General features: G+C 46.1%; 1 protein-coding gene across 1 annotated transcript in view; it reads right to left on the bottom strand.

The window, feature by feature from the left end:
• ABCA1 (ATP-binding cassette, sub-family A (ABC1), member 1) overlaps window positions 1–22,637 on the bottom strand; it is a gene marked incomplete at its 5' end in the record, with an annotated part of 46,151 nt that overhangs the window by 3,462 nt on the left and 20,052 nt on the right. The window contains 34 exons of the mRNA XM_008949646.1: window positions 307–448; window positions 884–990; window positions 1,459–1,521; window positions 1,708–1,828; window positions 1,960–2,089; window positions 2,708–2,831; window positions 3,525–3,669; window positions 3,758–3,873; window positions 4,430–4,607; window positions 5,509–5,678; window positions 6,109–6,183; window positions 6,894–6,999; window positions 7,538–7,570; window positions 7,975–8,069; window positions 8,226–8,415; window positions 9,469–9,567; window positions 9,973–10,097; window positions 10,564–10,712; window positions 11,065–11,178; window positions 12,111–12,159; window positions 13,169–13,371; window positions 13,893–13,965; window positions 14,433–14,653; window positions 15,189–15,326; window positions 16,287–16,426; window positions 16,948–17,079; window positions 17,785–17,956; window positions 18,432–18,545; window positions 19,099–19,303; window positions 19,829–20,050; window positions 20,411–20,633; window positions 21,273–21,449; window positions 21,535–21,740; window positions 22,622–22,637. The exon at window positions 22,622–22,637 is cut by the window's right edge and continues 161 nt beyond it. Of these exons, the coding sequence (XP_008947894.1) occupies window positions 307–448; window positions 884–990; window positions 1,459–1,521; window positions 1,708–1,828; window positions 1,960–2,089; window positions 2,708–2,831; window positions 3,525–3,669; window positions 3,758–3,873; window positions 4,430–4,607; window positions 5,509–5,678; window positions 6,109–6,183; window positions 6,894–6,999; window positions 7,538–7,570; window positions 7,975–8,069; window positions 8,226–8,415; window positions 9,469–9,567; window positions 9,973–10,097; window positions 10,564–10,712; window positions 11,065–11,178; window positions 12,111–12,159; window positions 13,169–13,371; window positions 13,893–13,965; window positions 14,433–14,653; window positions 15,189–15,326; window positions 16,287–16,426; window positions 16,948–17,079; window positions 17,785–17,956; window positions 18,432–18,545; window positions 19,099–19,303; window positions 19,829–20,050; window positions 20,411–20,633; window positions 21,273–21,449; window positions 21,535–21,740; window positions 22,622–22,637 (4,573 nt within the window). The remainder of the gene's footprint in view (window positions 1–306; window positions 449–883; window positions 991–1,458; window positions 1,522–1,707; window positions 1,829–1,959; window positions 2,090–2,707; window positions 2,832–3,524; window positions 3,670–3,757; window positions 3,874–4,429; window positions 4,608–5,508; window positions 5,679–6,108; window positions 6,184–6,893; window positions 7,000–7,537; window positions 7,571–7,974; window positions 8,070–8,225; window positions 8,416–9,468; window positions 9,568–9,972; window positions 10,098–10,563; window positions 10,713–11,064; window positions 11,179–12,110; window positions 12,160–13,168; window positions 13,372–13,892; window positions 13,966–14,432; window positions 14,654–15,188; window positions 15,327–16,286; window positions 16,427–16,947; window positions 17,080–17,784; window positions 17,957–18,431; window positions 18,546–19,098; window positions 19,304–19,828; window positions 20,051–20,410; window positions 20,634–21,272; window positions 21,450–21,534; window positions 21,741–22,621) is intronic.

Genomic DNA, 22,637 nt, shown 5'->3' with positions numbered 1-22,637 from the left:
CGCACCCCCCCCCCCCCCCCCATCTCCACACAGCTCTTAAACTCTAAAGGAAAGAAGTCATTCAGTGTGTAAGTGCATCCACTATGGGAATGCTGAACCTAAAGAATCTGCCCTTCCATTTAGTACACTTTTCTAGGCAGTGCTGAAAAACCACAGCAGCTTTTGTTTGCTCTGGAAAGGGGGGGCAGATGTCACCATACAGTATCTTCATCAGCCTCACATCATGGCATTATGTGTGTTGCAGGGAGGGTGCATGCGTGCAGGAGCAGCTGCTCACTGAGGTGGGTCCTGTGGTGTTCTGCTTACCTTGCAGACTTCTTTCTCTGGAACACCTCTCAGAAGTGCAAAGAACTCCAAATGCTCTCGCCCTGTGAGCAGTTCATTAACAGCATCAAACTGTGGGCAGTAGCCCATGTTCTGATGGACCTCTTGGATGTTGGACAAGATACTGTAAAAGAAAAAACCCTTTTTAGGATTTCCCAAGTACACGCTGCTCTTTTAGGCGTTAAAAGAAGGGAAGTGAAACAGTGGTTTTGCAATCACTGAACTAACAAAAATACAGGATCCTAGAAGTCTGTCTTGGCCAAATTATTTTTTTCTCTTTCCCCACTTCTCCCTTTATTTTAAAATATGAGATTTAAATATGGGAGGGAAGGTATTCAGAAATGGCTACTAGACTAAATCCATTTTCCTAAGCTGCTGAACTACTTTATCAGATTTGACTAAGGGCTGAAACAGATGCCCTTTGATGCAGCTGTAAAAGGGAAAAGTGGGGCAAAGTTTAGACTCGCTGGAAGTGGAATAAAGGCTGTGAATGCTGGAGGAGAAAGCAGCAAAGGACCTGCTTTGGCAGAAAGCAGAGGAAACATGCATGGTCTTTCACCTGTTTCCTTTGAGGAAAGCTTCTCCTCCTGTCACATCTGTATCACCAGTTAGCATCTTAAAAGTGGATGACTTTCCAGCACCATTTACTCCCAGGAGTCCAAAGCACTGGGGATACAAAAGAGCAGATGAGCACAGTGTGACTGGGAACAGGATTCAGCGGCATCATTTTCAGTATTGACAAGATAGGAAGAAGCAAACTTGACTGTCAGGACAGCTGGAAGGACTCTTCACTGCATTTTCAGAAAAAAAAACTTCTCTGCTTTCATTTTAAGTATAATTCTTCAGGCTGGGAAAATGAACAACCTGTGATGTCACCTTGGTGCAGTGCCTCTACAGCATATCTGTGCCAGACTTTGGAGATTACCAGAGTTTGGCCTCTGGTCCCAAACACAGAGTTCAGTATCTTCCTCAAAGGCAGAGAGACACAGAAACAGAAACTCCTTCAGCTTGCAGGCAATTTCCTTTGATGTAATCTGAATATCATCTGTTTCTGATCTCACCCTGCTTTGCTCTCTGTTGCTCTTAAAATACTGCAGTAATGGCTAATCTGTGAATTTGACAAGATATGGTTACCTCTCCAGGGGGGATTCCAACACAGATCCTATCAACCGCTGGCTTTCGCTTCATTCTGTAAATCTGAAAGCAGAAGAAAAAGAATGAGGAGGACAGTGTCAAAAAGAACTATAATTAAAGCTATACATATTCAGCACTCCAAACACACTCTGGTTTTGACCCCACTATACTCCTCTGAATGAGATATCTGGTGAACTGATTTATGGGTTTGTGCCAACACATGTTAGGAATGCAGAACTTTTCTGTCACCTTGGTTAGTTCCTTGATTTCCAAGATGTCACTCTGTCCTCCTCCACTGATTATCCTCTGTCTCTCTCTGGTTACATCCTCATCTTCATCATTCACAGGAGGCAGCTTGGCATAGACAGGCCTGAAGAGAACAACATAATAAAGCCTTAGCAGAAGATGACGATGCCTCTACAGTTGATGTTTTCTCCACATTTCGTGGAGGACACTAGTGAAAACTTCACCTGCCTGCAGTGAAGCACAGCTCCAACCTACCTGGGTTTGATGAAGAACCTGTACTGGATGAGCACTGTGATGAGGAAGAATACAGCGCCCTCTACTGCCATGGCAAAGAGGTTCCTTCCCACCAGATCCCAAGACAGAGGGGACACAAAACGATTTTCTCCTGCAAAAATGATATGAAGAGCACAGTGAGCTTTCTAGAGCAACAGAAGTGGGCCAGGATTTCTTCTGCAGAGCTCACCAACTTGGGCACTGGGGCAACTGGAGAGCAGCCTGCGGGAGAGAAGAGACAGACCACACAAGGGGCCAACTCTGTCCACATGCACATTTCTAACTGCAGCAAAGCTGAGACTTGAGCCCAGAGAATCCTGACTGCCAAAGAAAGAGTAGTGAAGCACAGAAAGACTGTGACTGAGGCCTGGCATCTGCATTCCAGAAAAAAAAAAAAAAGAAAAAAAAAAGAGCCAGGTTTCCAGAATCTCAGCCACTCCTTACATTTGGCCTAATGATCTTCTCCATACAGTTGGCTTTATGCATTTTTATTTAATGCTCCTAATAACTCAGAACTCTGGGGATGTATCTGCCAGACCCTCTTCAGTCCATGCAACAGTCTCAGGAGGAGAGCTGTGAAGAACTGCCAGCTTTAATCAGATCTGTGCTGCAAATTGTGTACTTTCAGTTCCTGAAAAGTCAGAGAAGCAAAGGGTGCTCATCCAGAGCAGACTGGAGGTTTCCCTGCCAAGTTCAGACTGCTGTCCCTGTGATACACCATTCCACTCACCAAACCTCTCCAGCGCATCAGCCATGGCCTGGTTTTTCACCATGTCAATGAGTCCTCTCCCCAGGCAGAAGTGGGGGAAGATGAGGAAGACAGACTTCAGGATATCATTGATGTTGTTCAGCTTCTGTTAAGACAAAACCAAATGCCAGTGAGCCATCTGAGCAGAAAGCTGCCACTACCTGCCAAGTGTGACCCACACTGTGATTGACCCATCCCTCCTTCGATACTGTAGCCTCACAAAAACTCCTTATGCCCACAGACAGTGGTACAATCAACAGGTAACTCCCACAGAGTCTCCTCAACCTCATCCCACAGGGAACACTTGACACTGGTGTTCTACTACAGGAGGCAAAACTGAGGGCAACTGAATGTTTGAATGCTTGAAATTACCTGTAGTACACAGAAACTGGCCCTTATGAAGAACATACAGGAAATTTAATTTGAACCTAAGAATTATTTCTTTTTTTTTTTACCCTACCTGTGATTGAGAAACAGAAGAGATTCCCCCAGAAAGACTGTGGAGCCTCTAACACTAGAAATGTTCAAAACCTGACAGCCCTAAGCAACCTACCCTGCTCAGAGGTTGGACTAGACCATCTTAGGAAGTCTGTCTCCACCTCAGCTATTCTGTGAACACTGGTGAAGTGGGCATTAACCCATTTCCATCAGAACCTCTGTTTAAACCAATGCAGTAGCTAATGTGTACAAGCTGGGGATCAGCCTTTCTGGAGAACTGGTTGCTAAAAGCAGTGTGGCACCAAAAATGGAACTAGATCATAGCAGCAGAAGACAGTGAGGAACTTGTGGGGAAACATACGTTGTCGGTGAAGAGCTCCAGGACAAACGTGGCCACGCTACCATTGATGCCAATGAAGAGGTTCACGCTGGTCAGCACAACATATGCTGTGCTGGGGATTTTGAACACGAAGGAGGCTGGATACATGAGAGGGGTGATGGACCACCTGGCAAGAGGAAAGACAGCAACAGCAGGTAAGCACCTTCCAATTCCAAGAGTCTTTCCAGTCATCCTTCTGATGAGAAATCCCTTACCCATACAGAAACAGAAGGAGAGCCAGCACAGGCAAGTTGGAGGAGGATACATAGGACTTCTGCTGGAAGCAGATGAAGATGATGATGACTAGCGTGGCTGGAACAATGTAGTTGCACTGGAAGGTGAAAAATATGGCTTTAGATTTGTTTTCAGATGAAAAAAAAAAATTAAAAAAAAAAAAAGATGTCTTTCTGCTCTGAACCAATAGTTTTTAACATTATCCAGTGCTCCCAAAGCTGTTTCCAATGGGAGACTGTTAGGAGTGTCACAGATGTGAACTGCAACGTAGTCTACATGAATTACATTTCTTAGTCCCTCTAGAAGCAGTCAACAGACTCTCAAAGGGTCTGCACACCACGGGTTGAATAAAACTCCATCAGAGCAGAAAAAGGGGCTACACAGGAAACATTTTGTGACAGGTATTCTAAAGGGATATAATAAATGTTGATGATTGAGCTTATGGTTGCCCTCCCATCCTCTGTTCAGTATTGCTTGTCCCACTGAAGTGAACCACTGCCCCAAAAGAGTAAACTCTAAAGTCATAGGCACAGTTGTAATTCACTGAATTAATGTGATGCCCACTGAGACAAACTGCACTTCACGGTTTGGTGCAACAGACACCCTGCAAACACAGAGTGGAGGACAATCCAGCAGAGCCACAAAGCCCTTACCATATCCCAGACAAAGTTGGCCAGCCAGTAGATCACAGGCTTCACACCGCTGATGAACTGCAAGTGCTTAGCCTTGCTGACACGTTCCTGGATAAGGAAGACCACAAAGCTGGCAGGAACAAAGGACATGGCAAAGATCACACAGATGGAGACTAGGACATCCACAGAGGTGGTCATCCTGGACAAAAAAAGAAGAAAGCAAAGTGTTTGTTTGCTGGTGCTGGCTCCTCTGAGGTAAGGCAGGACCTTTGATGCAGGACAATGCAGAAACCATTTCTCCTTCTGCTGTCCTTGTTTTGCAGGGTAAAGAATGACCACCTCAGGCTGCCTTAACTGCAGTTTTCTTCAGCTATGTAACAAAGGGAATATATACAGTCTGTTGGCATCTCAAGGACAACAGCACACCCTGAAGATTTGGGTGGTAACTTCAGCTTAATGGATTGCTTTCTGCATTCCTTATAACCACCACTTTCTTTCCCACTTAATGCATTTCTTGGTGTTGTTAGGGATTTGTCTGTTTTTGTGTTGTTTTAAAGTTCAGAGGTATCTGACTGTCATCTGTCACCACTCTAAGATTTGAAGTATGTACCTGCAGACAGCTTATGAGTCCTGACTCTGGTTGTGGTAGCAGTGGACTAGCCAGTTCCTCACTGCAGTAAGCCCTGTGCATTACTGCGTGCTTCTCAGATTGAGACAGTGAGCAAAACTGGACAGGATCTATCAGTGCTTCCTAGTAAAACAGTGCCAACTTGGAAGACAGGAATAACCCTATTCATGGTGAGCTGTCTTTCTGGGTATGGCTGAGAGGAATTTGCCAAGCAGCAGAAGGTCTGAAGGTTACACTGGTTCTTAGAAACTGCAGCTTCCAGGGAGTCACGACACATAGAAAGCTTTTAAAGTGCTCAACAGCACATGTTGCCACCTGCCCAGACCACAGAAAGTCAGGCGAGCATGTTAAGAGCCTAAATGCCACAGGCCCCTGAGTGTTCACCGGTAGGGCTAAAGCCTCCCATGTTGTCTGCTTCAAGTAATTGGCAGCTGCTGAGAGCAAATTCATCTGTGCTCATGTTGGGACTTACAGAGCCACTTCAGAGAGCTGCTGCTTGGTGAGGTTGAGTGGGTGATTGAAGGCAGTGATCCCAAAAGCACTAGGATTTTTGCCCTCCTGCAGGTTGGCCCGAAGGATGGCATTGTTGATCACATTCAGGAAGGAGGCGATCGCATGCCAGCCCTTGTTGTTGAACCACACCTGGAAGAGATACATCAGCATCAGAGATACATCAGCATCAGAAACACACCAGGTCCATCAGCTACCCAACAGGCTCCTGAGCCTCAAAGAACTTCCTCTATTCAGGGCATGTAATTCTTTCTACATCCTTACAGCAAGTTTGCTCAGGAACAGAACATACAGTTTGATAAATAACCACAAGAGGCTGCTGGAAGCTAGCAATGTTCCAGCACTGAACTCCTCTGGGGCTTAGGCTTAAACTCCACAGGAGAAAGATTTTCTGGGAAACCCACACAAGTATACAAGCTGTATTTGCTCCCCTAACAAATACAGAAAGCTGTGGTATGCATAGTTGTCCAAGGCAAACCGCTGGGACTCTGCTAACTAGAAGTAACTCTATGTCACCAGAGCTTCACACAGCAGACACAGCAGTGATGATTAGTTAATTTACCTTCACATTGTTCTTTGTATCCAGGCCTTTCATGAAACTTGACAAGCTGTTGAGGAACCGATCTCCAGAACTTCCCTGAAAGCAGCAAAGAGACAGTTACTTCCCCTCCAAGAGCACCTTTACACATGCCCTGGAGTCTAGTGCAGGCCACATTAAGTTTTTCACAGCTCTCACCATTTTCCTTCTATTCTGCAGACTGTATCTGCCAAGTCAGAGGTGTTAAAAAGGCTGAGAAACTGCAGCTTTCCTCCCTGCTTTCCTTTCTGCAGTCCCACCAGTATGAGAGCTCAGCCTCAGGCCTGCTTTTTTCCCCAGCAGGAAGTGTTAACTGGGCTGCAGGCAACCTTCTGAGACATTGGAGCCTATAGGCAGTCTCAGAAGAAAGCAGTGGCCCAAATTATCTTCTGAGCTAACACAGACTCAGCACAGGAAGGCTCAACTGAAGTTTTGAAGGAGATGGGAACTACCTGTTAATTCCCCAAAACAGCCCATCCTGTCCTGCCACACGGCACTCAGGTGTCTGGAATCCCCACTGGCTTGCAATTGATGTTGGGCAGAATATACATCATCAATGTGGGCTGTGTAAGTCTCAGCTAAGTGTGTCCCCAGGCCTTCTGCTGCTCCCAGACATGAGCCTGGGAGACTCCAGCTCACAGGCAAGGCAGAGAAGCCACTGCACATAGCTAACATACACGTGCTCCTCGTTTTATGGATTCCAAGCCATCTCCCATGTAAATGGACTCTGACATTAGTGCATCCTGGGTTTATATGGGACAGTTACTCACCTGTGCTAGCTCGAAGATTTTCTTCACCTGCTTGATGGCATCAGTGACTTCATGGCTTGGAGGAAGCATAAGGGAACTGCTGGCTCCCAAGGAAAAGCCACCATACCTGAAAGTTTAGATAGAAAGTGATGCTAAGACCTGACTATTCATTGATCTCCAAAAATTGCCACTCCTCTTCCCTCCCCAGAATCTTATATTCTATCCCTATAAATGACTTTGATCTTCCTACACTGCTGCTTAGCCATGTCTCCTACTTCCTTGTTTCTGGGGTTAAATAGCTGTCTTATGATGGCTCAGTGTGCTAGTCCATTTAATGAATAAAGCTGTCCTCTGCTGCCAGCACAGGCAAAGCAGGACATCTTCCTGCTTCCCTTGCTTGGAAGAATAGCGCCTCACAGGATGGAGCACCAGTAGGCTGGTCCCATAAGTCTTTTCAAGACAATACTTTTGTCCACATAAAGCAGAAATGCTTTCCCATGGTGTGCTCTGGGGTTGTCCCTGTTTAACCTTAACTGCCAAATGTTGAAGGAGCATGTTTAGGAGTCATACAGAACACACTGCAAAGTGGGGTGGGTCTGTCATCCTTAATACAGTGCTCAGAGGCCAATGGACACACACAAGCTAGACAGAAGGCAGAAACTCACCTGAATTCATTCACCCAGATCTTGTTCTTCAAGCTGCAAGGACAGAAAAGAAAGCAAATGTATAATGCACAGAACAAGAGGAGTGACAGACCCACCAGTGCTGCAGGCACGTGGCCAGGGTAAAGAGTGCAATAGATTCTCATCTCATCTGGCGTATGTCCCACCACTCCTCCTCAGTGTAACCCCTGGGGTTGGTGCTCAGACTTGCCTCATATTCTGCCTTAAAGGCTCAGACCACCCCCAAGAGAACTGCCACAGCATCACTAACAATGCAGAAACACCACTGGAGCTGTGGATGAGGGCAGCCTGAGTGAGTCTGGCCCACTGCTGAAGAGTTTGGGTTACCCAAGGGCTATTTGCCTCACCTGTGGAGCATCCCCCATACAGCAAGCAGCATTTGTTGGGGAGGGAAGGGAAAGGGTGTGTTCAATAGCTACCTTCTCCCAATGATTTGTGCATAGGTCTTCACCAGGTAGTCTGATATATTGCGGCCTGTCAGGTTCTGGAGGATGTCAGCAGTGTCTTGCTCACGCTGGCATCAGCAGGGAAAACACAGATAAAGGCCCATCAGAAATCACAGATACTGAGTCAAACAAACGGCGTGCAGTGCTGCACACAGGAATCACACCCAGCCTCCTCTGCCCCTAAGGAGCATCCCTCACCACAGTACCACCAGGCTCCCTCCTACCTGTGGGGGTGGCAGCCCGCCTGCACCGGGGGGACACACAGGCAGCATCTTCTTGATCTTCTCATTGCTGCACTCACAAGATGGGGAAGGGTTCTCCATGCTCCAGTTGCCTTTCGAGAAGATGTCCAGGACTGAGTCTGGGACTGAAGTGGTGGTCCATTCCCTCTGCCCCACAGTGCAAGGAGTGTCTCTGTCAGGAAAGAGGCAAGGCAAATGAAGTTTTTAAAACAAGTATGATGGTCTTTGTTTAAAAGCCATTTAAATAACAGACACCAGTCCCCAGAAGAGGCAGGCTGTTTATCAAAGGAGCCTGACCTGACTGAGACAAACAGCTCAGAGCAAGAGGCCAGGATCTGCAGCTTCTCTGCAGTATCTGGACAATGCTTTCAGTCATATGGTTTAGTTTTAACTAGTCCTGTGAGAAGCAGGTGGTTTGACTCAATAATCCTTATGGATCTTTTCAAGCTCAAGATATTCTAAGACTGTGGCAGACAGTCATTACTTAGATGACATTTCTTTCTTTAGGGTACCAAAATACTGCTCTTCCCCAAGGCAACATCAGTGAGCAGCCTCCTGCCTGTGACCCAGGCCTGAAGTAAACCAGCTCCCGTTTCTGTTTTGCAGGATATACCTTACTTTCCACCTCTGCCCAGCACACAGAGCCCCTTGCCCCTTTCCTCATCATCCTTTGAAGACGATCTGCAGTTCTTCCAGGCTAGAGACACCATCCCAGACTCTGTATACTCCTTCTGCACTCACAACCTGGATCTTCACTGATTTCCCCAAGGCCATGCAGCAAGTCACTGGCATAGCTAGGGAACAACATCAGCGCCATCTGGCCTCCACTGTTTCTGCTGGTGTTTATGGAGGTGCTAACCTAGGCTTTTAGAGCAGCTAGAAACACAGGACTGTGGAATGGGAACAGCTACAGTCAACAACATACAGCACCATGCGTGAGGGCTTTTCCATGTTCAGGATCCAACAGTAATCTGAGGGAGAGACTACTGTCTCCTTTCCATCTCTGTCAGTAAGTACTTGTGCTCAAACCTCACCCTCTCACCACACTGAGGGCTGCTGACTTTATAAAAGGTCCTGAGCAGAAAAACTGAATGTAATTGCAACTCTTTTGGCTCCAATCCTGCTCTGGTCAAGCACCACTATCATTCCTTAAAGTCATTTAAATCTACTGGATAACCAGAAGCCAGGGCTGGGCTTCCTTTTCCCAGCCCAGAGCTGTACTTACGGGATGGAGTGACCCTGCATGCAGCGTGTCCCAAAACCAGGCTTATTGAGAAGGGCGTCCAAAAGCCTCTGAGTGCCTGCATCTTCTGGAGCATCATTGCTATGGGTACAGCAGAGAAACACTACCAGGTCAGTATGATAACAGGCACACAGCAAAAGCAGCAGCATAGCAAGATTGAGAGCACAGAGAAAGAGCTGAGGAAAAGGATATGAGTGTAGATTTCCCTTTGAAGAACGCTTGGCCTATGAGCACACACGTTCTCCTGGTCTTTCTGCATAGCATTACTACAGTCGTAGCACCATTTAGAAATGGATATGGCTTGCCAGTAGTTAGAGGTGACATTTGAAGGTCCAAAAAGAAAATACAAGGACTCTTAAAATGTGCTTCTCCACTAAGCACAAGAAACAAATGTAAACATCCTGTTAAGGAACTCAGTAACTCAGGTATGTAGAGAAGAAAAGAATTGTAGGTTTTAGCATCATTTCTAGGCCACAAGAAACATACCTAATAAAAGTGTACTGCTCATCATACATCCAGGGCTGTAATTCCAGGCTGGGATACTTCCCAAAGGGAGGAACGATCAGGCTGAACATGAGAGCAATACACACAAAGACAGCTGGAAGCACAATCTGAAATTGTAAGGAAAGAGCAAGCCCTTTTTAAAGCGGATGTCTCAGTGGCATTGGGAGCTACACATGAGTCACTTAAGAAATCAAAACATTTTCAAAGTTTCCCTTGAAGGTCTTTGCTATTTACATCAAGGCATTGCTAGGCACCAATACAAGGCCTATCCTAGTGTTCAGTCAGGGCACTCACTTGGGAGGCACAGGATTCAGCCTGCAAATGCTGCTCTCAAGGCTAAATTTGGATTTGAACCTTGTCTGCATTCCTTGCTGTGCAAGAACACTGTAACCATTTTGTTATCACGTAACTCCTTTCGCTTGCACAGGCCCCCTTTTGCTCAGATGTGCAGTGAAGACCAATATTGGTTATCTGTCGTCTCTTGAGGTTTTCTGCCCACCTTCAAATCTGAATACAATGCATGGTACGGAGCTGTCCCTGTTGAGGAACTCTGCACATATTGGGTGCTCTCACCTGAGCAAAAAAGCCTTTCCGACTTCTCTTGGCAATAAGCAGCCTCTTCCACAACAGAGCCGTGAACTGCTGTTGGGTGAGTTTCCAGCCCTTCATCTGGTAGGAGCCTTTCCCATCCACACCACTGAGAAGGTCTGTCTCTCTGGATTCTGCTAGTAAGAAGAAAAGACCCTCATTCAAAAGATCAAAGAAAAGTCCTCTGGATACATCTCTGCTAGACATGCAGGGTGACAGCCAGAGCAGCTACTCTCACTTATCAGAAAAGAAAAAAACAAAACAGAGTGGTGAGCAGAGATAGCAACAGAAATTCCCATGAATGCATTTTCACCCTTATCTCCCTCAGCCATGATGGGAGGACTGAGCAGGCTGTGGATATTGCACTGCTTACTATTCCTGAAGGTAAATAAACCACCACTCCTTTGGCAGTCTCAGCCCTTATAATCCCCAGTACTTATAATATGAGGGTCCACAAAAAGAAAACAGGTTTGAGCCCCACCATACCTGGATCTATATCCGAATCATTAGGATCAAACGCATCATCTTCTGTAAATGGACGAAGGCAGCTTTGTCTGTCCCCAAACACACGCCTGTTCCTTCTGGCTGGCAATGTCCCATCTGGAAAATAATGCAGTTATGATGAGCTGAACTGCTTCAGATAATCTCCAACTAGCCTGAGGAAAAAACAGCAGTATCATTTTCATTTTACATGTCTTCCTTTTGCAGACTGAGGAGCTGATCTGGAGTGACTCCAGCACAGGTAAAAGTAAAATTAAAACTGCCACTCTGGTAAGAGTCACATGTTTCATGCACCATTTTTTATGTGCTGTCCCAGAAGCTTCTTCCAGTGCACCTGACACTTTTTTTCCATTTATCCACAGAAATTCCATTACAGCTCTCACTGTAAGAAAATTCTCCCTTAATATGAATACGACTCTAAGTGCAATTGGCTAGCACTAGTTTATCAGGAAATGCTGGCATAAGCACTTACTGCACCGAGCTGCTCTCAGAAGGAGAAAGTAATTTGGTCCCTACTGTGGTCTGACCTTGTCAGGAGTCTTTCCTGCTCCTCAGAGCAGACAATAGTATCAGCCAAGCAATACACCCAAATACTAGAAACTCTCCACTATTACAAAAGAAACATGCTACTACTGAGTCAATAGAAGTTAGTTAACAGTATATAAAACATGCATTAAACATAATAACAGCAGCTATTTTAGGATATTAAAAATATCAGAGTTCCATCTCAAGCACAGCAGAGTTCCAGTTCAGTCTGAAATTAAGCCTGTCACACCTTGGCATGTGTCACTATAGAAGTGGACATGCTGCCATACACAAAGCTCACCTGCCTGCCAGTGAGACCAAGAATGTTCCTCATTTGTCATACCCACTACACCCTTTATTCTCCTAGGAAATAAGCTCTGCACTGAGATTCTACTCCTGAAATACACAGGCTTGGTCAGCCTTGTGCTTCAACAGCACAAATACCATACAAAAGGGTAATTCTCTCCAAAGTTCCCTTCAGCACTGCAGGGGACAACTGCACCCACCTGAGGTTTCTGCATCCACACCGCTATCATCAGCCACTTTCAGAAAGATCTGAAAAGCAATAAATGTCATTGAAAATTAGAAGAGAAGCAATGTTATGGAGACTGCTTCAGAAGATGCTGTGAGAGAGTACAAGACTGACACATGCAGCATGAGAATGGAGGACACAGGGACTTTGTAGCGTCCCTCTAGTTTCCAGGAGCCAGCTTGTAAGTGCATACCAGTTGTTCCCCCTTTCCAGTGTCAGTTCTCGGTGTACCTCAAACAAGTCCCTTCCAATGTCTCAGATAAATACTCAGTTACAAAATTTAGGGAATCCCATCTTAATCCTGCTCTACCAGTGCACACACTCCTGTTCATGCTTGAATAGGCACCTTTGTGGAGTTTGTCCCAAGGACTCTCCTAAACTGGAAAAAAACAATATTTTTTTTCCAAATTGCAAATAGCAGCCAAGGCCTTGTGGGAGGTCCTAGAGGGCAACCTCTGTAAGTAGTAACATCATCGTTTCAGTTTCCCTTATTATTAAAAAAAAAAAAAAGGACACTCCACATATACAGGGGATAAAGCACATGACACTTCTGTGATAAAAGAAAGGGAGACTTGTGACTTGGAATGCAGCCACAAGAAATAAACCCTACGAACGTCCCTGACAAGAGCATACATCTAACTGTTACTTCTGTAAAGTAATGTCTCCAGTACATAAATATCTTTTTGGTTAAATGCAGCAGAAAGCATCCTTTTGAGCTAAAAATACCTTGAAAGTGTTTACAGAGTCATTAGATGCCAAACTGGGGGCTAAACCTCACGTGACACCTCAGCGCAGCGCAGCTGAATACAGATGACCTATCTATGCTTGCCTGTACTACATTTCATTTTTTAATGCACAATTCTATGAGCACACACTTAAAAAGGGCAGAAGTCAAATCAGCTTGAGAGGAATGCAAATCTGCCTGTTCCACAATAAATGTTTACAGGAAGAGGCAAGACCCGATCTCGTTCTTCTTTCCGCCACAAATAATTTTGCCTGTTTTAAGTCAAAGAGTATCTTCAGCTCACTCACCTCCTCCAGAGTGGTTTCAGAGATCCCATAGCTGGAAATGCCAAGATCAGAGAGACGATCATCAATTTCATGAAACAGCTCCACAAAAGCTCCCTCCTTAGCAGCCTTGTACGGCAAAACATAGGTTAATTCATGGCCGATGTCCTCTACCAGCTTGGCCTTAGGAACGTGTTTTGTAATGAGATTTGAAATAGCAGAGACATCTAGAAGAACCAAAAGGTAAAAGATGGTGTTCACTTTGTTCATTATGTGGAAAGAAGATCTTAGTCTGAAACACATTGCCAAAAGAAAAGGAAGGAAAACAGGACGTCTCTGGAAAGTAGCTCATTTTGATGGAATTTCTGGTTTCTTTTTACATTTAATGCAAGCTTGGAAGAAAGCCTAGACCCAAATCTGGCTATTCTTTTTATTTGCAGAATCTGGGAGAGCTTTTACATGTCACTGGTATCCCTGCAAGTCATTGATGTACGTGCAATTCACCAGCAAACATTACATATTGCTACCAGGCCTAGTAACTATATCATCTTCGGTTATTGAATCTCAGGACAGCATCAACCCAAAATAGCTCACTAAACTAAAATGTTTCAGTGTTTACAGATTTAGAATGTAATAATTGTTCCAGGATTAGCTACTCAGAGACACATGGTCAAGGCAGTTGTCCAAGGTCAAAGATACAGCAATGTCAGCACGGGGACTAAATCTTACATTCTTTTCCAAGCCTCACCTATTGTCAGTGTGTCACTTTCATGGTCACTGCCAAGGCCAGCATCAGAGCTGCTCTGGGAGACACTGTCATCCTGTTCACAAAAAAGAAAACAACCATTATTTACTGCTGCTTAATGAAAAATGGGTCCAGCAGATGCTACATTCTAGATAACTTCAATGAGATGCTGCAACATGCGGGGTACTCCACAGAGGCGTCAGAATGTAATGGTGACATACTTCTGCACAGGGTTGAAACACAAGTAAGAGGTGACAGTTATGGAAGTGAGTGTTACAAAAGTGTGCATTTCATCTGTTTAGTATCTTTTGGATCAGGTTTGGATCATTTGCATTGAAAGAAACCATAATGGAGATGTATGTCCCATGCAACAGTTTAAACAGATGGACCTCGCATGGTGCCTACAAAAGTAAACATCACTTGTTTTAAAGAATTAGGGATTTTTCTCTTTGAAACATTCTACCATGTAAAATTTTAGCTGCTGCTTCCCACAAGCTTAGGATTTCATGAAGAACGAGTATGTGCAGGAAGAGTCAGCGGTACCTTTTTCAGATAGGACACTGTGCTGCTGCTGTTTCGGCAGGAGCTCAGAGAGGAATCCACATCCTTCTTGACCAGGGTCAAATAGTAGCCTGTTCCCAGCTGGTTCTTCAGGAAGAGAGAAGAGCCAACACAGCAGAGCTTGCCATGAGAAATGATGGCTATCCGGTCGCCCAGGATGTCTGCCTCATCCATGTGGTGTGTGGAGAGGATAATAGTGCGGCCTGGAATAAAAGCAAAGGATAACACTGATGGTAAGTCAACCACACCTGCGTTCCCAAGTCAAAGCCACAATCATCTGGATCTTGCTATGAAGCTGGATGGGAGGTTGATGCCACAAGTTCAGGCTCCTTTGAACAGGGCTAGCAGTATGCAAAAGGTTCACAGCTGCTGTCACGGTTTTATTCTCCCCATTCTCTGCAGGCCTGTGTCATGCTCAGCAGAGGCTTCCATGTCAGCAAGGTTGGTTGCACAGAGAACAGGACACTGCTGTGCACCAAGGGTGAATTTCTGACTTTACCTGCCCTCACAACCCAGCAAGGGACACCGTTCATGAACTCTGACACGAATAGGTCAAGAAAGGATGACAGCTGAAAGATCAGAACATCCCTGTCCTGCGTGCTCTTTGTTCCTTCCTCAGCGCAGGCAACAATAGATTTGCAAAGACACATTGCTATTTTGAGAACAGTCATGAATCATATAGATTTTATTTTGCTTTCCATGACACAGTCGTTAGGAGTAGAGTAAAAGACCACATACCTTGCCGGTATTTCAGGAGCAGTTCCCATATCCCTCTGCGAGAATAAGGATCCACCCCCGCTGTAGGCTCATCCAGAATGACAACCTTGGAGCCACCAACAAAGGCTAAGGCAACTGAGAGCTTCCTCTGCATGCCACCTAACAGGCACAAGAAGAAAGCGGTGTTCTGGCTGACACAGAGATGAGGGGAACAGAAATAACTGCAGCACAGTGTATAATGAGCTTGCTGAGAGAAAGCAGAACTGCACTCTGCAAAGACCAAGCACTGCTAGTATTTCAGGCCTTCAGGGTCCCATGACCTTCAAGGACAGGTGTCACAGTTTAGGGTTTCCCCAAACCAGGACAACAGGGAATAATTAATCCGGATGGTCTTCCCTCAGTGGAGTCCTACTCTCCAACTTGGAGGTCCAACCGTATCTGAGGATCTGGAGCACAGGTGTCCAGAGCCTGAGTTGCAGAAATAGGTCCCAAAGAGGTACTCATCCTGTGGAAGTGTGCCAGAAGCAGCAGCAAGGAATTATATTACACTCTCCAATACTAACGCAAACCTGTGGCCATCTGCTCTCCCCTCCCAAAGTCAAATGTACAGTCTGTCCTGGTATGTGACTCACAGACAAAGGAGACTTGGTCCCTCAACTACCTGATACAGGAATCCCACCACTCCTGAACAAACGGGAAGGACAGTCCAGGATGCCAAATGAAGAAGCTGAAGTCACCATAAGAAATGCATGCACAGCTCACAAACAACAAGGGACTTGGACATTATGGTCTGAGCCACTCTGGCCTAAACTCATAAAACCCAGACGCATCAGTAAGCATTTGGAGAACACATATCTCATGTAGCTGGACTATGTCGTGATGGAAACAAGTACAAAATAATCAGAGAAAATGAGTGACTTGTTATGGCCATTATCCAGCATAAGATAGTGTTAGATTTTTAAGTTTACTAAGACACATGGATTTGGTACTTAATAACCGATTTCCTTAAATGCTTAACTGCATGGTAGTCTACTTGATTGGAGGATCCAAACAAGGTCCTTGACGCAGCCTCTGTAAAACCCAAGAGAGTCTGAGAAATGTAAAAGCAGCTGAACCTACCAGAGAGTTTGCTTGTCCTAGCTTTCAGTTTGTGAGGCAAACCGACATCCATTGCCATCTGCTCCATCTCCTCTTTCACTTTCTTTTCTGGCAGCCCTTTGAGCCGAGCGTAGAACCAGATGTGCTCCTCCACAGTCAGCCTAGGGAACAGGAGCAGGCTCAGGGCACAACGAAGAGGACCATGCTGGGATTCATCCCTTCCACCAGCATTACAGCAAACTTGTTTGTTTGCTTGGGAAAATATCTTTTAAGGCCCAGTTTCAGGAAGAAGCTACAGAGTGGGTGTGCTCAGCTTGGACTTGATTTCAGGATGTGGCTGCACCAGTGTAAATAATCCGCTTTCGAGGGTGCTTGGCAGGGTACCCCAAACTTTCCAAATCACTAGGTACTGGAGAAACATTTGGCCTAGTCAAATTTAGAAGAGTAGATTTCTTAAAAAGGTGAGAAAGATGGAAGTGTGGACTTGCTGATAATTTACAGACACATACCAACATGCCAATAAACAGAATGTCCTTGTACCAACCTCACACCACCCCGTAGTCTCACACTATGCACACAAACAAAGATAGGACACTCCTAGCTGAAAACACACCACTGTCTCCCAAACAACTCAAACATCTGTCAGGTAACACCAGCCCTGTGTCTCCCGGATGCTACTCACAAGTCAAACAGCACATTGTGTTGTGGACAGACACCCAGGTTCTGCCTGATGGTGCTGAGCTCAGAGCGGATGTCTTTGCCCAGAATGAAGGCTGTACCCGAGGTTGGGGGGAACAGACCAGTCAAGATGGACCTGAAGGACAAACATAATAGATAAGCAGGTTCCAGATAAGCAGGAAATGGCTGCTGCACGTGACGGATGAATGAAGAGTGAGTGGAAGCCCTGGGAAACTCACACATGGAATCATGGAATGGTTTGGGTTGGAAAGGACCTTAAAGATCATCTAGTTCCAACCCCACTGCTATGGGTAAGGACACCACCCTTTACACTAGATTCCTCAAAGCCCTGTCCAGCCTGGCCTGGAACACATCTAGTGAAAGTAGCCTCAGAAACATCTTGCTAATGGATAAAAAACAAAAACAAAAAAAACAAAACCAGCTGCAGTGTTTTTAAAAGCGATAAAAGCAGACCCACATGACTTTGCTTGAAGGATATTTTTTCCTCTAAAAGCTTCTTGTCCTTTGAGTATCTACTTGTTTCCTCACACTGCTAAGTCAGAATCACAAGTGGCATTGCTAAAAACAAGTGCTGCGAACAGATTCATTCAGCACAGCCTCAACCTGAACCACCTTTGGCTTCAGTGCCTTGTACCAGTGCATCTTCTGAGGCAGCAGTACAACTAGGGTACATTGGCAGAGCTCCACAGAAATCAGTGGAGCACCCTAGTCTGCACCAGCCTGCATGCTTCAGTTGTACAGCTACCTTTACCATATTGATAGGAACCACAGGATTCAGAGTCACTTCCCCTACTATCTTAAAGCGTTATTTTGTTCTTACATGGTAGTGGTTTTCCCTGCTCCATTATGCCCCAGAAAGGAGGTGATTTGTCCTTCATAGAAGTTCAGTGTGAGACCATCTACAGCAACTTTCTTGCCATCACGATAAACCTTGACCAGGTTCTGGATGGAAACACCAAGGCTCAGATGCATAGGCTCTTCCTCCTTGCAGACTGGGCAAAAACAGAGCAAAGCAGAGAGACAGATGATAGGTTTTAACAGCAGCTGTGTGGGAGGTCTAACAGATATCACATTCCCTCAAATCTGTGGACATTCAAAGAGAAATAAGCTATATGAAGAACTGACCACATTTCTTCCTCACAGGCAGGAACCTTCCACAGAAGTTGTCCTTTAGCTCTTTTCTCTCTACTGGGCTCAGCTGGGAGTTAGAGATCTCCAGTGTCACCAGGGTTAGCAAAAATTGCCAACTCCATGGAATTTGAGTTGAATTCTCAACTCCATGAGACTGGAACACCCATCTGCACACCAGTGGGCAAAGTCCCTTGGATGCACTCAGCTGATCAGCATACCAAAACTGTGATAGCAAAGGGATGACCAATTTCACCTTAGCCATGCTAGTCCTGCCATCCTTTGAAAAAGGCAGACCTTAACACTTTACTGTAGAAAGGCTCTGTGTCCAGCACTTACCTTCTGAAGGCCCCTTCTGGTCAGGATGAGGATCCTGTCTGTCCTGCGGTTCCTCACCAAACCAGTAAGACTTTGTGAAAGGAAAGTACCAGGGCCTAGGAATCCCGTACTGGCCTAAAGAGGAAAGCATGACATGAGCCTGACTGCATCTGTCCCTTTTCTTATCTTTAGCTTTCAGGACAAGAAGGGAAGGACTCCACACCCAGCAAGCCTCCAGGTTAAGTAGGACTAAGGAGAGAACTTTATTGGTGAAGACACTGCCAGACTTCGGGGTCAAGAGCTATCTCCTTCCCCAGGCTTCACTTTAGGTTAAAAAGCCCTGTGCTGGAAAGTGCTAAGCAACCACATGTGGTACGAACACTCTCAACTCCTTCCCTGCAGCAGTGTCTGTGGACTTAGGAGTTCAGAGAAGGGAACAGCTGAAGTGCAGCAAACCTTCTGAGACTGCCTCAAGCACCACCACAATGGAGCGCAGCTGCTGTGCTGGGAAACAACCAGTGCTATTACCAGCAACAGTCTTACTGTGATGCTGGTCTGTGGTTTTCCTCCAGGACCTTTCTGCTACTGTGCTTAAAAATGGGCCAGATTTGCACCTTGGCAAATGCATAGGATGAAAGGATCTATTTAAAAGTGTGAGGACACTTCCTCCCTCAGAAGCAGACCTCACCTGGGAAGACAGACTCAATGTACCAGGTCATGACACCGTATAGGAAGGTGTCAAACAACATCATAACAGCAGATGTGGTGATGCTAAAGCCGTCTTCTTCCAATGGGCTCTCGAAGAAGTTGTCCCACTGAACACCAACGCCTTGCTCCTCAAACAGTGCAAAGTACTCACAACCAAAGCCAAAGGCTACTGGAGACAGCAGGCTCTGCAAATGGGAGGCATGAACATGCATTTAGTTTTTCACAACTACTCTCCAACTGGGCAGCTCTGCTCTAGTAAAGGGCTAAGGGACATGGTCCAGAAGCTTTATAGGAAAAGCCAGAGGCCCAAGGAGCATGACTATATTTGCCAAGAGGGAGTGGCCAACTACAGTCTTGGTTCCAGCAAGCAAATAAGGTGTGAGGTCTCTGCTGGACCACCACTTAGAATTGCTGGTTTCTGTATTTTCTTTCCCTTGCTCTTTGGACTTTTATGTGAAGAAAAAGATGAACTAACAGCCACCCTCTCCAAACAGGTTAGAAGTGCTGTGCAGAGGAAAGGCAGCTGGTTCTCTCAGTCTGCCCCTAGCAGGTTCAAACTCTTCACAAAGCCCAGCCCTGACAGCTTCCTACACCACAAAATTATCCTCCCATTGACACCTCTTCCCCTTGTTATCAGTGCCCAGGCAGAGAGCAGCTGAGTGCCATACTGGTGGAGGGCCAGTACCCAGGACAGTTTCCTCAAGACTCACCGCAAAGATCTTGAGTGAGAAGCTGACATAGTCCTGCCAGGCAACGCACAGCACATAAGGCAGGTACAGCGTGAAATAGACAATGCCCCCACAGGCAGCTGCCAGGTTGGCCCTGGAGAACACGGTGCTGATGAGGAAGCACTGGAGGATGGTCACAACAGCGAAGATCGAGAGGAAAACAAACACCACGCTAGGGTCACTGTAAGGCAGCAGATTCCCCATCTGGCAGGAAAAAAAAAAAATAGGTACATCAGGATTTGAAAGGGCTCTTCAAAGTGCCTCTAGTACAAGCAGGTCTGCAGAGCTGCTCCACAGGGGAGGCTGGGCTTTCTGCGATTTGCACAACAGCTGTCCCAGAAGTGGGACAGTAGCAGAGGTATCTTTGCAAGAGCACTGGCTGCTACAGCCCCTCCTGCTGTTTTCAGCCACTCAGCCCTGTTGTGTTCCAAAACCCTGTTCCCAAAAAGTTGCTGGTCAACCCACACTCACTAGCTTCTCCCCAGTGCCCCAGTGTAGACCACTCCTTAGAAGTGGTCTCAAGGCTCTAGATTCTGCCACCAAAGATAAAACCAGTCAACTCGCCTTAAGGATCAGCACCAGCAGGCCTGCACTCATCAGGAGAGGGATGAGGCTGCTAATGAACCAGCTTAGCCAAAGGATGCCATTGTCAAGTCCCATAATCCTCATTGTCTCCTTCAGCCGGGCTTCCTTCTCATACACAATGCCCTTAATTATCACAGCCACTGAGTAGATCCAGGCTAGAGTCATGAAGAGAGGCATGGAGCGGCTCATGACACGCAGAAATCTAAGAGAAGAGAGGAAGAAAGGAAGGAGAGAGGCCAAGAGAACAGATTTAGAAAGATCACCACAACTTCAGGTACCACTCAAGGGCTGGCAGAGCATGGTGACAGCTAAGATTTCACTGCACAAAATAGCCAATGTGTAGAGCATGACACAGGATCAGTGTGTCACCATGAGGTGAGGCTGACAGTTCTAGGGCACATAACCAGTCTGGTCTGGGAGCTAGAGGTGCAATTGTCACTCAGCGGAAAAGCAGTTGTAAAGACCTGTCTTTCCTGGGACTGCTCTCAACTGTCCTCTTTCCACAACCTTGTGCCTAAGTCTCTGCATTTTTCTCAGTGCTATTTTTGTCTTTATCAGGTTTGGGGATATGGTCACATCTCAGCAATGTACTCTGCATGTGAAGTCTTGTACAGACACTCCTCCTGGGAAGGACTCTGCAAGTCACTACATACTCTTGTTGTTGATACGCAACAACTCCAAATCCTCCATGCAGGTGCCCTAATTCCAGGGACTAGGAACACTAAGGAGATTGCTCCCCTACCAATAGTAGGGACATAAATCATGCCTGAGGAGTGACAAAAGCCCGTGCCTCCCAAGCAACAATCCTCCCAGGAGCTGTCAAAACAGCATGGATACATACATGTCATCCACATAACAGGGGTAGGGCATCTGCTGCACATAAACTCCTGTCTTCTTCTCCGTGCCCGTCTGCACCCTGATGATGGCCTGTTCCACCACATCCTGCAGGTAGGCAAAGCCTCCCCAAACATAGCGCATGTCCTCAAAGGGGTCAGCGCGGGGACCAGGATCCCAGTACCTGCACCAAGGGAAGAAGACCTTTCTGTTAGCAATCCTCATCACTGCATAAGACATTGGTCCTAAGGCAGGATGTCAGGACTCACCCGTCCTTGATCTTGTTAGTCCTTTCTACATTATCAATGTCCATGCGTATCTTGTATTTCACATGTTGAGGGAGGTCTATGCTGTTAGGAGCTATTTCAGTGAAGACTATGCCAGCCCAGAACCTCCTTTCATCCAGAAGCTCCAAGGATTTGTTTATAAGCCGGACTTCTGTGGCCACAGGCTCCAGTTTGTCTAAGTTGACACACTAGACAAGGACAGATTTGGAAACATTTATTAGATAAGTTACCAAACCAGAATGAACCATTTATGTTTGGGAGGGAGGAGAAAAAGGAGGACTCTGCAATGATAATGCCATGCCCAAGAAAAGGCTGCAGCACTGGACTTTTGCAATGGCTCAGAGTAGCCCAGCAAGTTGCTATAGATGTCATCTCTTCTTGCTTGATGGTCAGCTGCCAGTCAGACATATATCACTGAGAATACTCCTGCAAAGGTATTTCCTGGACAAGAGGTTCGGTAACATTGCAGTGCTAGCTACAGGACCACATCCAAGCATCAATTTCTATAGATAGTCTTATTTTTTTTATCAACAAACCAGGTCTGATTCAAAGCCTTTGAGAAATGAGAGAGACACGAAGGCTTTGGACCAGGCCCTTGATGTGCCCAGGCCTGCTTCTTTTCACACTCATCTGCCCAGATGATCAAGTAACAAGCAGAACAAATTTCATTATTCACTATGTCTTCCTCCATTTGAGGCAGCTGCTCCCTTCATCACCGTCCCCAGCTAAAACCCCAGCTACAACCCGCTTGTGTTTCAGTTTCCCAGACTGCTGAAGCAAGCAGCAGCTCTCAGCCACACAGTAACAGCAAGGTGGAAAACCACATGCAGTGGCCAAAGCAAGAGCTTCGAGAACAAGGCCTACAGTTAGGTTCCTATGTCTACGTCTAAGCACCTGAAGAAATAGTCTTTCCTAACGTGCACTCAAGCCCTACTAAAGGGACTTCCGGTCGTTTACAGAAAATGGACTGAGGAACACCTATGTCTCCTTTCAGGAACAGCCCACCATGCAAGTGGAGACCAAGCCGGTGCCCTCCCCCAGCTCCTTGCCCACGTGAGCATGATCTCACCTCCATGAAGCGGGAG

Source organism: Merops nubicus, unplaced genomic scaffold (assembly GCF_000691845.1).
Source record: "Merops nubicus isolate BGI_N331 unplaced genomic scaffold, ASM69184v1 scaffold35331, whole genome shotgun sequence".
Taxonomy (NCBI): Eukaryota; Metazoa; Chordata; class Aves; order Coraciiformes; family Meropidae; genus Merops; species Merops nubicus.
The sequence above is the reverse complement of the archived record's forward strand: the minus strand, read 5'-3'. Positions and strand labels throughout refer to the sequence as shown.